General features: G+C 48.8%; 1 protein-coding gene across 3 annotated transcripts in view; it reads right to left on the bottom strand.

Moving 5' to 3' along the window:
- The window catches only part of si:ch211-241e1.3 (laminin subunit alpha-3), a 64,333-nt gene that overhangs the window by 5,200 nt on the left and 46,764 nt on the right, over positions 1-12,369 (bottom strand). For 2 of the 3 annotated variants that reach the window (XM_081695217.1, XM_081695218.1), the window contains 26 exons: positions 12,184-12,335; positions 11,985-12,095; positions 11,629-11,740; positions 11,124-11,291; positions 10,716-10,912; positions 10,445-10,561; positions 10,196-10,350; positions 9,621-9,762; positions 9,292-9,391; positions 9,002-9,118; positions 8,539-8,709; positions 8,227-8,378; positions 7,891-8,094; positions 7,641-7,789; positions 7,242-7,404; positions 7,020-7,153; positions 6,669-6,813; positions 6,118-6,222; positions 5,148-5,293; positions 4,851-4,968; positions 4,509-4,649; positions 4,219-4,349; positions 3,938-4,069; positions 3,546-3,678; positions 478-611; positions 190-370 (listed from right to left, as the gene is read on the bottom strand). In XM_081695217.1, the coding sequence (XP_081551343.1) occupies positions 190-370; positions 478-611; positions 3,546-3,678; positions 3,938-4,069; positions 4,219-4,349; positions 4,509-4,649; positions 4,851-4,968; positions 5,148-5,293; positions 6,118-6,222; positions 6,669-6,813; positions 7,020-7,153; positions 7,242-7,404; positions 7,641-7,789; positions 7,891-8,094; positions 8,227-8,378; positions 8,539-8,709; positions 9,002-9,118; positions 9,292-9,391; positions 9,621-9,762; positions 10,196-10,350; positions 10,445-10,561; positions 10,716-10,912; positions 11,124-11,291; positions 11,629-11,740; positions 11,985-12,095; positions 12,184-12,335 (3,710 nt within the window). Of the gene's footprint in view, positions 1-189; positions 371-477; positions 612-2,233; positions 3,005-3,545; positions 3,679-3,937; positions 4,070-4,218; positions 4,350-4,508; positions 4,650-4,850; positions 4,969-5,147; positions 5,294-6,117; positions 6,223-6,668; positions 6,814-7,019; positions 7,154-7,241; positions 7,405-7,640; positions 7,790-7,890; positions 8,095-8,226; positions 8,379-8,538; positions 8,710-9,001; positions 9,119-9,291; positions 9,392-9,620; positions 9,763-10,195; positions 10,351-10,444; positions 10,562-10,715; positions 10,913-11,123; positions 11,292-11,628; positions 11,741-11,984; positions 12,096-12,183; positions 12,336-12,369 lie in introns of those variants that run through there. The other variant, XM_081695219.1, reaches the window with a different exon arrangement.

Below are 12,369 nucleotides of genomic sequence, written 5' to 3'. Positions count from 1 at the left end.
AAATGGAACGATTATTTCCATTTAGCTTGAACTCAATTTCTAACACTGTGAGTACTCTAACCATGCTCTTGGGTTAATGTTAACGGTTGAGCAAGTCGTTGTACCCAACAACATCATCTGGCATACTGTAAGGCTTTGAAGCCCTGACGTCCGTCATATTTACATTAAATAAACCCCACAAAAGCTGACCGTGTGCCACTTTCCGTCGTTGTACTTTTCCCGGTTGAAGATTTCTCTCCGGCGGCCGACCGACAAGCGGATTCTCCCCTTGGACACGTAGAGAGCCAGGTGGAACTCCTCCTGCTCCGAGGGACTGTAGAGCAGCAGACCCTCAGCCGACCTCGTCCGAACATCCAGGGAAAAGAAGGGCCTGCAAAAGCAACGTTTCAAAAAAGGTCCGCACTCACTGGCCCGCATCGCACGCGCCAAGGCGCGTCCGCCGCGCCGTGCGAGGTGATGTGGAGACGGCGCGCTCGCCTGGAGGAGATGGCCGCAGGCGGAGCCCTGAAGGTGGCGCTGCTGGGAGTTCCTGCCAGCTGGAAAGAATGTCCAAGCGCAGTGGGGAGGAAGCAGGCGGCGGCTCCTTCGCGTTTCAGCGTCCCTCTGCTGTCCTGTAGAACAAAGCGCACACACGCGTGAGATGCAACAGCCAATCAGTAGTGTCCTCTGGCGATTGCTGTGGATAGTGCCACTCTCTCGGTCATCCCAGCCTTTCCGGTGTTAGACGGAGCTGTCAGTAACGTAAAGCAAACTGGTATTTGATGACTAAAGTACACCGCATCCTATCTGAGAACCTCTGGAAGTTCTCGCGCGCCTGCAGGTCAGCTTATGGGAAACAGAAGTTCACACGTCCCATACGAAGCTTCATCTGGCCTTAGCTGGACCCGCACTGATGGCCTGAATGTGGGAACCCGCTGGGACTCGATATATCTTCCTGCCATTCAGTGTTGTAGATCTCAGCATAACAGAACGGGGTAGAGGGAGGGGCACACACACACATACACACACTGCATGCGCATGCATGTGCTGCGGAGCTTTAGAGTTTTTTTTATCATTCCTTCCAAACATGCATTCTTTTTATTCTTTAAGGATTTTTCCCTTTCTGTATTTGTAAGCCTTTTTTTAGGCACTGGATCCTCAAAATTTAGCAGGAGAAGCTCTGAAGCTTCAATGTGTGAAAATAGTTTGGTCCTAGTATGGTGCTGACTTCCCTCATGTCACTTTTCAAAGTCAAAACTGAGAACCAGAAATCCTAATTCAAAGCATGAGTGAGGATGACATTTTCAGAAAAGGAAGTGTGTGCTTTGGAAGAGAACAAGTTATGTTTGGGGGCTCAGAATTCTTTATAGGAGTCACAAAAAATGGTTAAAAAAAATTACAAAGTGAACTAAAACAGCAAACTTTTTAACAACACCCAATTACAAGCATTAAAAGTTGTGATTTTATTTTTTGGGCTTAACTGCTTTGCAAAGGCCACAGATGACCCAAGTCGGGTCTCTGCCCCACCCAGTGGAGTTTGATTGGTTCATAGCTTCTGCAGTCAAATCCCTCGACAGGTTTTACGATCTCCAGCTTCCGAAGACATTCCTACTGTGCGGCTGGCCTGGACATTTATCAGCCGTACGGGGGCACGCAGTCATGACGCTGGACGACACCAACATGCCCTGAACATCCCGATGCTTTCGAGAGCCGAGGCCCAGGACCTGCCTGAGCACGTCATATTTTCATAGGAGGGCTGTTTCTGCATTAGGAGTAAACTGACCTGAGATCAGGTCTCCCCATTCAGATGCACTGGGATGACTGCACCCAGGGCAGACAGGCTTAGACCTCACTCTAGCCTCCATACATGGATTTGGCTGTTCCACCGACTCCATTTGTCTCGTCTTTTTTGGAAGATATTTTGGTCCGTCTCTTTTACTCCCGTAGTCCGTGGTGACGCACGGACAGTCGGCGCTTATGTCTGAGCTCAGAAATTATGTTTGCATGTGATCAACAAAGTATTTTGAGGTTTAATCGAGACATAAGTTTCAGGAAGCGCGTGTACCTCAGTGTTAATGTAGCATAACTGAATGAACACTTGGAACACATAATATTCCTACAGGCAGCTGAACACCCCCCAAGTGTAATAGACATCCTGCTAGTGTATGGTCACAGGTTGTATATTAAAATTAATTGTATTTGAAGAAGTATTTGTAACATTTTGAATATGAATGACTTATAAACATAGTGCATGTAAAATCAGAAAAGTATTTATTATGAAATGCTGTGAATTTATGGATGTTATTAGGTTCTCAGTTTAAAAATACACAATCATTTATTATTTAAAAAGTGATGAGATGTAACAATCAAGCCCCTTCATGTTCTGCAGGTTTACCAGTGTGTGTGAATGTGGTACTGTAGTGTGCAGGTCCAGTAACACTGTTACTGCTGTGACTCTTCATCTGCTCTCACTCAGATATTGATGAAGGGAGTGATATGGCCAACCTAGTTATGTTTGAATCTGCATGCCAATACCTCGTTAGTTACTTGGACATTATGTTCCTCACTCATCTCTACACACACACACACACACACAGATGATTGGTAAGTAGGAAAACATGGATTTGGGGATTATTAGTGTGTTGGTTGAATGGAGAAGTGAACAAGAACAAATGAGTATTTTTGCCTGATTGGGTAAGAACTTGATTTGAGCATTTATTAGTAGATCTGTCTCTCTCTCTCACACACACACTCACACTCTCACACACACACACACACACGTACTGTATAAATAGGACAGTGTGAAAACAGAAATCACTCTTGATGTTATTCCCTTTTTCCTCTTTTACCATCTTCATACAAAAGTCAGGAATAGAAAAAATCGAAAATATTTAATAGTGAAATTAACGATAACAAAAAGAGAAATATTCGTGCGGTGGTGAAAGTGGGCATCAGAGAGCAGTGGTCTAAGGTGGAGGACAAGCATTCTCAGTGTTAGTCCACTCTGTCAGGATGGTCTTCATCTCTGAAAACAAAGTACACAACACACACGTGAGCGCGCCAAGCAGCAGGGGGCGGAGACTCACATCGCTTACGTGACGAAAAGCCCGCGTCCAGAAGCGTTATTCTCAGGGCAACGCCCCTCAGTGCACGCAGTGCGCATCAGTACATTTCGCTCAGTTCAGTTGTGTGAGAGAGGCGGGGTCTCTATGTAAATTAGACATGCTCGTGGTGTAATCTGTGCAGGGGTAAGTGCGTAAATACCATGTGTGTGTGGTGTTATGTTAGCGAACACTGCGACACTGAAGCAACAGTCAAAGTTGCAAAAGTTGGTACTCAGTGCAGACTTGTTGACAAGATGAGTCCCAACGCTCGGAGAGCCGAGTCCCAGGGTACTCGTCTGAGGCCCGTCGCCATGCCGACACGCGTGCTACATTTATGATGTAAGAACTGCTTTTTCACCACGGAGATGGTAGCTTTGTGGCTCTAAGCACAGCAGAGCACTCTGGGCACCCACGTTTCACAGAGGTACCCCCTCGAGGGGGGCGGGCCGGGCCGCTCCTCACCTTTTGCGAGCGGCTGGACCCGTGGCGGGCCAGCATGCTCTGGGGTGGTGGTGTGACGGTGCACACATCCAGGAGAATGTCGCCCGTGGAGGTGAACAAGCTCAGGTCCTCTGCTCGCCACTGAATACGGGGCCTGTAAAGACCAGCTTCTTCGTTTAGTGAACCATAGCAACCATAAACTCACACACCCCAAACACACCATAAAACTCACTCACACACACACACACACACTCTCTCAGCTCTTAAAGTGCATTTCATTATTAACTCACAGCACAGTGATAATACACATACTGCAGACACTACTACGTATAATGACGTTATGGATGTGACAGAGGACATGAGCCTCAGTACTGATCACGGCATACAGAAATCACTGCGGAACTGACAGTGACCTTCTCAAGTAGACATTAGCCAGGCAGCCTGTGAAGTCGCCGTTGCCCAAGACGATGTTATCCGAGTTGATGGTCTGAGGCATGGAGTCTTGGATCTCACCCACGTCCTGCTCATCGACTCGGAGCTCAACACTGTAAGGGATGGCAAGAGGTTGTCACATGGTCACACACCTACAGTCAATTGATAACCGCACGGAGAAAAGAACAGTGGGAACTGTGAAGTGTTTTACTTACTTTTGACAAAGAAAATAAACATCTCACAAGATGTAACAGACACATACCTTTGTCCACGCTTGATAACAGTAAGATAATGCCATTCGCCGTCTTGGTACTGCTTGTTGGATTTCCACACGGTGTCTTGGATTTGAAGCATCACAGATCCGTTCACCATTCTGAGCCCTAGATCTCGGCCCTGGAGCAGCAAACCAAGCAGCATACATGAGTGTGTGTGTGTGTGTGTGAGGTTGTGTGTGTGGGTGGGTGTGTGGGTGGGTGTGTGTGAGGTTGCGTGTGTGTGTGTGGGTATATGTGTGTGTGTGTGTGTGTGTGTGTGTGGTTGTGTGACACTAACAGCTTGTTTGTTCTGCAGGAGTAGGCCTTCGTTCTCCGTGCTCTTGAAGCCCAGAGACAGCGTCACATCCCCGGCCAGGTCAAAGTCCTTGGGCGGGGCTTCCAAGGACCCTCCTGTACAGAACTCCGCCTTCCTGGAGGTCTGCAAAAAACAGCACGACAGACACAGTGAAAATCGAACACCTTGTTTCCTGGAGCTCTGTGAGTTTCCTGTTGCTTTTGCTATGAGGAAGACTAAGAATATTGCTGCCAATAAAAGAACGCTGCACTCTTCCGTGTTTTCACACCACACTCATCCCCTGTATCCCTTAACGTAACCCCGACATTCCCAGATTCCCCATACCAGCATTTCTTTGGGACAGCCTCGGCTCACGCCCACTTTCTCCGCGATGGTCGGAGTTCTGCCGGCAGCGTTGACGCTGAACACACAGCCCTTTAGAGGCACTGCTGTGATGTTGTCTCTGTGAGCACAGTACCAGAGAGCCCCAATCAGCAACAAGAACGCACTCCACATTCCCAAAACAGGGTTTCTTGTACATTATACTTGCATTCATTGTAAGTGAAAAGCTATTTGTTGGGTTGTATTTATTGTACATATTTTTCTGTACAAAGTTGGAAAAGAAAAGGAAGAAAGACGCACCTCTCTCTCAAATCGCTGGGAACGCCTCCGATATAATAGCTTTTGAAGTTTCCTTGCGAGTACGGCCCGGTCAGAACTTCTGTGTTTTTCATTCGCACCCTCACGATCTGGTTTGCACTGTCAAAGATCACCTTCAGCTCGCCATTCTAAAGACACACACACAAAAAAAACGAGCTCGAGTTCTCCAGTGGGACAGACCCAAACCAAACCAAACCCGCCGCCGAGAAAGCAGAGCACAGAGCATCCAGTCTGCAAGCCAGCTCATCCGAGTGAGCGACGAGTGTGTCCATTTTCTGCCATGACAGACTGAATGCCCATGTAAAGGTTGTTTAGACCGTTAGCTGCTGTAACCTGTTTGTGTCTAAGCCAAACTGTTCTTTCATGGCTCTTTTAGAATAATGTAATGACTCTGACTAAGGGTACAGACTCTAGCCAGACAGCTTGTCTTTTTTTTGAGGTTCTACCCATGTAATATAGCAGATTAGCCAAATACACTTACTATAGTGGGCCAACATCCCAAATGTAGTATCACTTTAATATCACTTGATATCACTGTTGTGCACACACCAACACCAACACCTTTTCCAGACCAAGACCAGGTCCAAGCCTAGACTAATATTTATTCCAATAGTGATTCACCATTAACGCAGATGTTTAGTCTGTTTAGTCTGTTAAGTTTAAACCATGTCTAAGACACCAGTCCTTAGATATACTGACACTGATTTTCAAATGCGTTTTTGGGATGGAGAGAATGCCCTATATCATATTGTAAATGACAAAACTGGGCTGTTGTTCTGTAGCCGTACCTGAGTCAAACAACCATTCACGCAAAGCTAGATGAACCCTCCATCCTGGAGGCTAAAACGTCCGGCGACCTACGAGCTAAACCATTATGTCTACGCCTCAACCCGAACGAGCGCCATCCCCATCTGAGGCGAAGACAGCGGCACGCACGGAGCTCGGGCCGTACCACATCCTGTTTCTTCTCGCTCTTCCTGGGCTCCAGCACGTTGTCTCCGTCGCGTCCGCGCAACACCATGTAGCCTTTCTCCAGGGTGATGCTGTAGTAGGAGTTCTGGAAGAAAGGCAGACGAATGTAAGACGGGAAAAAGGCATATGTAAATCGTGAGTCTTGGGCCCCAAGCAGCACGTTCCAAGAGAGTGTCTCCGAGACCCTACGCGGCGCTCCTCGACCTAGCCTCACGCCTTCAAGTGCTCCGGTTTCTGCTGTTTTCCAGCTCAAAGCACATCCGAGCTACATATTCCCTGGCTCTGGAAGACCAGTTTGCTGGATGGGCCAGGACGAGAGCCGGAACCGAAAAGGCCAGGCTAGACATCTCTGACCTTACCCAGCAAAAGCAAGACGCAATAATATCTGCTGACATTAAAACGACCTTGAAACAGATATAAAAAAGGAACCGTGTAGAAAACGTGACCCTCCACTACAACTGTACGCGTTTTAGCAGTCACGTGTCTCTTTCAGGCGACACTGTAGAAGGGTGGGTAGATGCCCAAGCTGACCTCATCTCCGATGTAGAGCAGGACGGCGTTTTCCGCGCGCGTCTCCATTGCCTGCGCGAGGGACAGCACTCTGGAAACCTTGTCCAGCGGAACTTTAGCATAACCTGAACCCTCAAAGTACTCGGACACGGTGGGCTGCACATATCTGGGTGGGTGAAAGACACAACACGGAGGGGTGGAGGGGAGTTGGGGATGGAGGGGGGGCACCACAAGCACAGTGAGCCATTTACTTACTGCAGTCAAACATGATCAAAGCACCCTGCTCCAAATACAAAATCCCCCCACTCTACTTGTTACACAGCTCTTTAGCGAAGCGTGGGAAGTCTGCAGCGGAAGTCTGACGTGCCTTACCTCTTACACGGCACCTGTAGCGTGACGTTGTCAGGCTTCAGTGATTTAAAGTTGTACAAGCTTATGAACCTCTCGTTGAAGGTGGAGAGCTCAATACAGCCCCTGTATTTGGGGTATTTAAGAGGATCTGGAGGCTAAAAGAAGAGAAATCGGTGCATTTTCAAGTTTATGTTGTTTCTAATTTAAAAAAAAGGAATAGTTTCATAACATATTTAAACTTACGGTGAAGTCATCTGGATACCCTCCTACATAGAAGACCACCTCACTGGGGTCAAGGTCCAGCAGGTTGTAATTTGGTTCTCCTTGCTTCGTGTTTGTCAGGGGCTCATCAGGTTTATTCGATGTGAATAGTTTTGTGAGATTGACCTCAGCGTCTTGGTAAATTCTACAGTGAAATGTGCGTTCATTTAATACAGTGCAATTCCTGTTCACATTCATAGAGGCTAGTTTAAAAAAAGATCATGAGAAATATTTTTTTAAAAATAATTTAAAGTGGCATAAAGTGGCATTCAAGGTGGCATATTTTTATAAAACATATTTGGCAAGTTAGCATCCCAGAACGGCTCCTAGAAGTTGCACTACAAGGATAAGTGATCTCTCTGTCCAGTGACGTAGTCGAACCTGTAGACATCCACTTTGTCAAAGAAGGCAGGCTCTGGGTCCGAGTCCGTGATGGTGTCAGACTTGATCTCGTAAACATTCCCATTCAGCTTGTAAATGAAATAGAGGACGTTGCTCCTCAGAGCCATGCCGAGGTAGTCCTTAGATGTCTGCAGGTCAAGACAGAAACACACCGTAAGAACTGACAGCTCTGCACTGTGAAGAATTGAGGACTCTGAAGCACAACCCAGCTCGCGCGGGTCATACTCACGTCGCTGTTGCCGAGGTAGAGCACGAAGAGGTCGCCGGCATCGCGGGCAGTCTGCTGGCGCCTGCGACGTCCGTCTCCGCGGGACGTCCCCTTGGGCCGCTGCAGAAGCAGGTTGAAGGCCGTGTACGCTCGCACGTCCGCCAGGTTCTTGGGCGGCCGCAGCTCCACGTACTCACTGCCTGTGAACTTCATGGGGATGGAGATCTGCAGAACCGGGACAGACGGCAGGACTGCAATCCTCTGTTGTCCCAGGCTTTGTTAAAAAGTGATGCAGCCCAAACGAGCCGCACAGTGTGTAGCAGCACAGTAGACTCTAGCGTTGTGTAACGGCGTTACCCTGTTAGCGGCATCGCGCGCTTGCTCGATAAGCTCCTTAATGCGATTGATGTTGCTGGATATGTTGTTGTTGGGGTCGATCTGCGAGCTTAGACTCTCCACCTGGGTGATCTTATCCAGCAGAGAGGGGATGGAGTTGCTCAGATTCTTCACTGTGTGGAAAAAGTGAAAAAGGTTTGGGGGAGGGGCACGGGGGAGGGTTTTGGTCAGAGGTGACCAGACTGACCCGAGACTCCGCCTTTCTACACACGTTCCCAAACATGGGGCTGATCAGCGTATACTGAAGCGGTGTGCGTGCGTGCGTGCGCTCACCTGTCATGTCCACGTCGTCGAGCATGCGGTCGATGTTGGAGCCGGACGGTGTGAGGCTGATCTTCTTCACCTCGTCGCCGATGCTTCTCAGCTTGTCCAGGGTGTCTGTGGCAGAGGCATTTGCCGCGGCCGCCTTCCGCTTGGCTGCATCGATCATCGTACCGATGTCGTCTTTGGAAGGCAGAGGGGACAAGATTAACAGATTAACAGATTAACAGATTAACAGTGCTGTCCAGGGTCAGAAAGGGCAGCTCAATCCCTTTCATGATACGTACGATTTTGAAAGATATCCATGATAAAACTCCATAAGAATTGTGAGCCACTTATCTTACTGCTAGCTGGAAATGTCCACATAAATCTTTTTTAGAGTCTAGTAGCATTGTCTACTTGGCCAGAAGGTCTATAATGGCAGGTCTACACTGGCAGTCTTTGGAAGTCTACAACCAGGATCAAGCCCGCCCACCTCGCTGGACGCCCTTCAGACCGTCGGTGATGGTGAGCAGCTTTTTCTCGAGCGTGGCCTTCTTCTTCCCTGCAGCTTCCAAACGCTCCTGCTGGTTTGTCAGATCCTCCGTGACTTCTGATACGCAAAAACCCATCAAAGGGTGGAACAGTGAGCGATCCTTCCCACATAACTCGAAATCACATAAAATAACCTGTTTCTGTCCAACAAATAATTCCGATTTAACATCACATAAAGTGGACGTGGTTCACACTCAGGAATGGTTACAGAAAGCGAAGTGTTTTGCTCACGTTTAAGATCTTTGGCAGCATTCTTAGCATCTTTGAGGAGCCGGTTGCTTTTGTCCTTCAGATTTTTTGATCTGTTGGGTATATCGCCCTGACTCACATCCTGCACGCACACAAGACATAACGAAACAGCAGTGCAAATTAGGTCGCGTTTTAAACAGTTCTCTGAAATGATCAGATTCCATTAGAAGCATGTTTGCTAAATGCTAATTGCATTTGCTAATGTGATGCTAATACCGTAATTCTAATAACGCCCATTTTCTGTCCAGGGCCTGTACTGTCTTAGCTGCAATAGACATGTCTGTCTCAAGCCTCGTGGGCCTCTCTCTTACTTTCTGAGCCTTGTCGGCTGCCTCCTTGGCCTTCCTGGCCGCTTCCTCTGCCGCGTTCACCGCCTCCGTGATGTTCTTGTAGGCGTCGACGGCGGCCAGAGCATCCTTCACGTCGCCGCGCCCACTCGAGTTCCGGATTGCCCTGCCGGAAGGAGCACACGTCAGCCAGACACGCAGCAGGCCTGTCCCTGATCCCAGGCCTTCCAGCAGACGACAGTTCCCCTGGAACTCCCCGAGGATTTGCCGGGCGAAGAGAGAGAACCCATCAGCCCTTCTCGCCCTGCACGAGCGCAGAGCCAAGGCACAGGTGAACACATGCCTCTGGATTTTCAAATATGTCTCTGGCAACAAGAGAGCAGCAGGCGAGGTGCCAGGGGTTCGATGTAACATGCGGCAGCACATCTGCCAAAACAAACAAAGGGACAAAGCGAAGGCCTTCCGAGAAGATGCACAGAAAGAGCAGGACGAGGGACGCCAACACGGCTAACGACGTCGTTACTAGCTGCCCTTAATTATTAACCCCGTCAGTCGTAACAAGAAGACGACAACGACGACTAGCGAACGGGAGGCCTTACTCCTGCAGCTCACGGGCTAGCCTGTCGAGGAGGGCCGCGTGGTCCTCCGCTCTCTTCACCAGGCCCTCCATGCCGGCGGCCCGCGAGATGTCGTTCACCCTGTCGCTGAGGTCCGTCTTGGCACCGTCCAGCTGGGCCGCCAGCTGCTCATACTCCTGCAGGGTCGGAAGAACAAGACCCGAGCACATCAGCGACCAAGGCTGAGTCCGACGTAAAAAGCACCCCTGTTGCTTGTTTCTTTAATTATACCTTTTTGCTGTCGCTGAGCTTTTTCAGGAGGTTGTCCGTGTCTTTAAGTTGCCGCGTCGCTATGACGATATCCTTAGCAACGTTGTCTCGCTCTTTCTCCAAATTCTTAATTCGTTTCTAAAGGGGAAAATGCGCCTTTTTTATGAACTTGTCCATTCTGCACTTTAACATTATACTTCTAATTCCATTCGGTGATGGAGAAATCTGGTGGAAAGATCTATGAAAGATCTTTATTGTTTTGTGTGTGTGTGTGTGTTTGCGGTGATCTCACCAGCAGATCAGTCAGGGCCTGTGAGTTGAGGGTGTTTTGACTGTTGGCTTTCTGCACCATGTCTCTGGCCTCTTTCAGGGCCTCCTCCAGCTCCTTCAGCTTGGCCTCGAAGTCTTTCAGAAGCTCACCGATCTTCTTCGCAGCCTGCTGGTTCTGTTCATATTGTTTTGTGCAGTTGCTCTTGATGAACTCTAGAACTGAGATATACAGGCACACAAACGCAGCCTCAGGAATCATGATTTCGGTTTATAGATGGTTTAATTCCATTCATGTACAGACAGACCACATTGCATCACTCCACAAGCTCCTTCCGTGGCCTCCACCCAGAAGCCTGTGTATATGTGTGTGTGTGTGTGTGTGTTTGTGTGTGGCAGGGTCGGCAGGTCAGCCTGCCGGGTGCAAACGTACGCTTCTTCGCCTCGTCCAGCTCCTCCTCGGCTGCGCTTCTCTGGGGTGCAAAGCTCCGGTTCTCCATCTCCCTGACCATTTTCTCCGCCTGCTCCAGCAGCCGGAGGGTTTCCACCGTGGACAGTGTCCCCCCGTCGGACTCCGGGTCACTCAACTGCTTTAGCAGGTCTGAGAGACAGAGGACAGTGTTCCACCACTGTTCTGCCTTTTCACAACATGATCAGGCAGAACCAACTATGCTGACTCTTTAGAGCTAGTCTGGCATTTCACAACATGATCAGGCAGAACAAACAACAAAAAAAAACACTATACAAGTGAAAGTGGGAAAGTAGTGCATCTCGAACGGACATCATTTATGTCCATGTTGGACACTATGCATGAATGACTCACTAGCTAGAATCGGACCATTTTGCTGTTTGTTGCAGGTTTTAAATTTGAAGTCATTTGCATGCAAACATGACCACATTTCGGACTAAACGACGCATAAGAAAGTGGGTGTGTTTACCTTGGATTTTCCTGAGTAGGTCCAGTGTCTGAATGTTCAGGTCCTTAGCCTTCTGGTGAGTTTTCTCCAGCCTCTCGATGGCCTTTCGGGCATCTTTTGACCTCTTCTCAGCCTAGACACATACACACACACACACACACACACACACACACACACACACACACACACACACACACACACACACACAAACAAACACACAAATCATGTTTAAGGCTTTTCAGGGCTTCCCTCCATAACGCCACTAAATTAGCAGCTCGCACGATGGCCAAAATGTTTTTTTTGGATCACATGATCTGTGACAATCGCCATCCAACGCTACACTGTGCAGTTGTAGCTGTGGCCAGCCGGATCAGTACCTGTTGTTTGAGCAGGTTAACGTCTCCCGTCAGGCTGTGCGAGTCTCGCTCCAGCTCCACCACTTTAGGGCCCAGCCTGTCCACCACGGCGCCATAATCCGTCACCACGTACTGAAAGGAAACAGCGATCGCGTTAACATGACTGGATCTGCCGTGCAGGACATGGAAACTGGCACTTTTGTTACCTCCATAAAAATACCTTTGTGGCAGCGATGGCTTGCTCCAGCTTCTTTAAACGGTCACGAGCTGTGGAGCTGGAATTCACTGTGTCCAGCTGAAGCTTTATCTCAGCCAGCTTGTCATCAAGCCTCTCCAGATCGATTAGTAAGGTCTGAGCACAGCTGTCACACACTGTTGGGAAGCAGAGATAGCCATCATTCTCCTA

This window comes from Electrophorus electricus, chromosome 13 (genome assembly GCF_041902795.1).
Source record: "Electrophorus electricus isolate QZ-2024a chromosome 13, ASM4190279v1, whole genome shotgun sequence".
NCBI classification, from domain to species: Eukaryota; Metazoa; Chordata; class Actinopteri; order Gymnotiformes; family Gymnotidae; genus Electrophorus; species Electrophorus electricus.
This window is presented reverse-complemented; position numbering and strand designations above follow the sequence as displayed.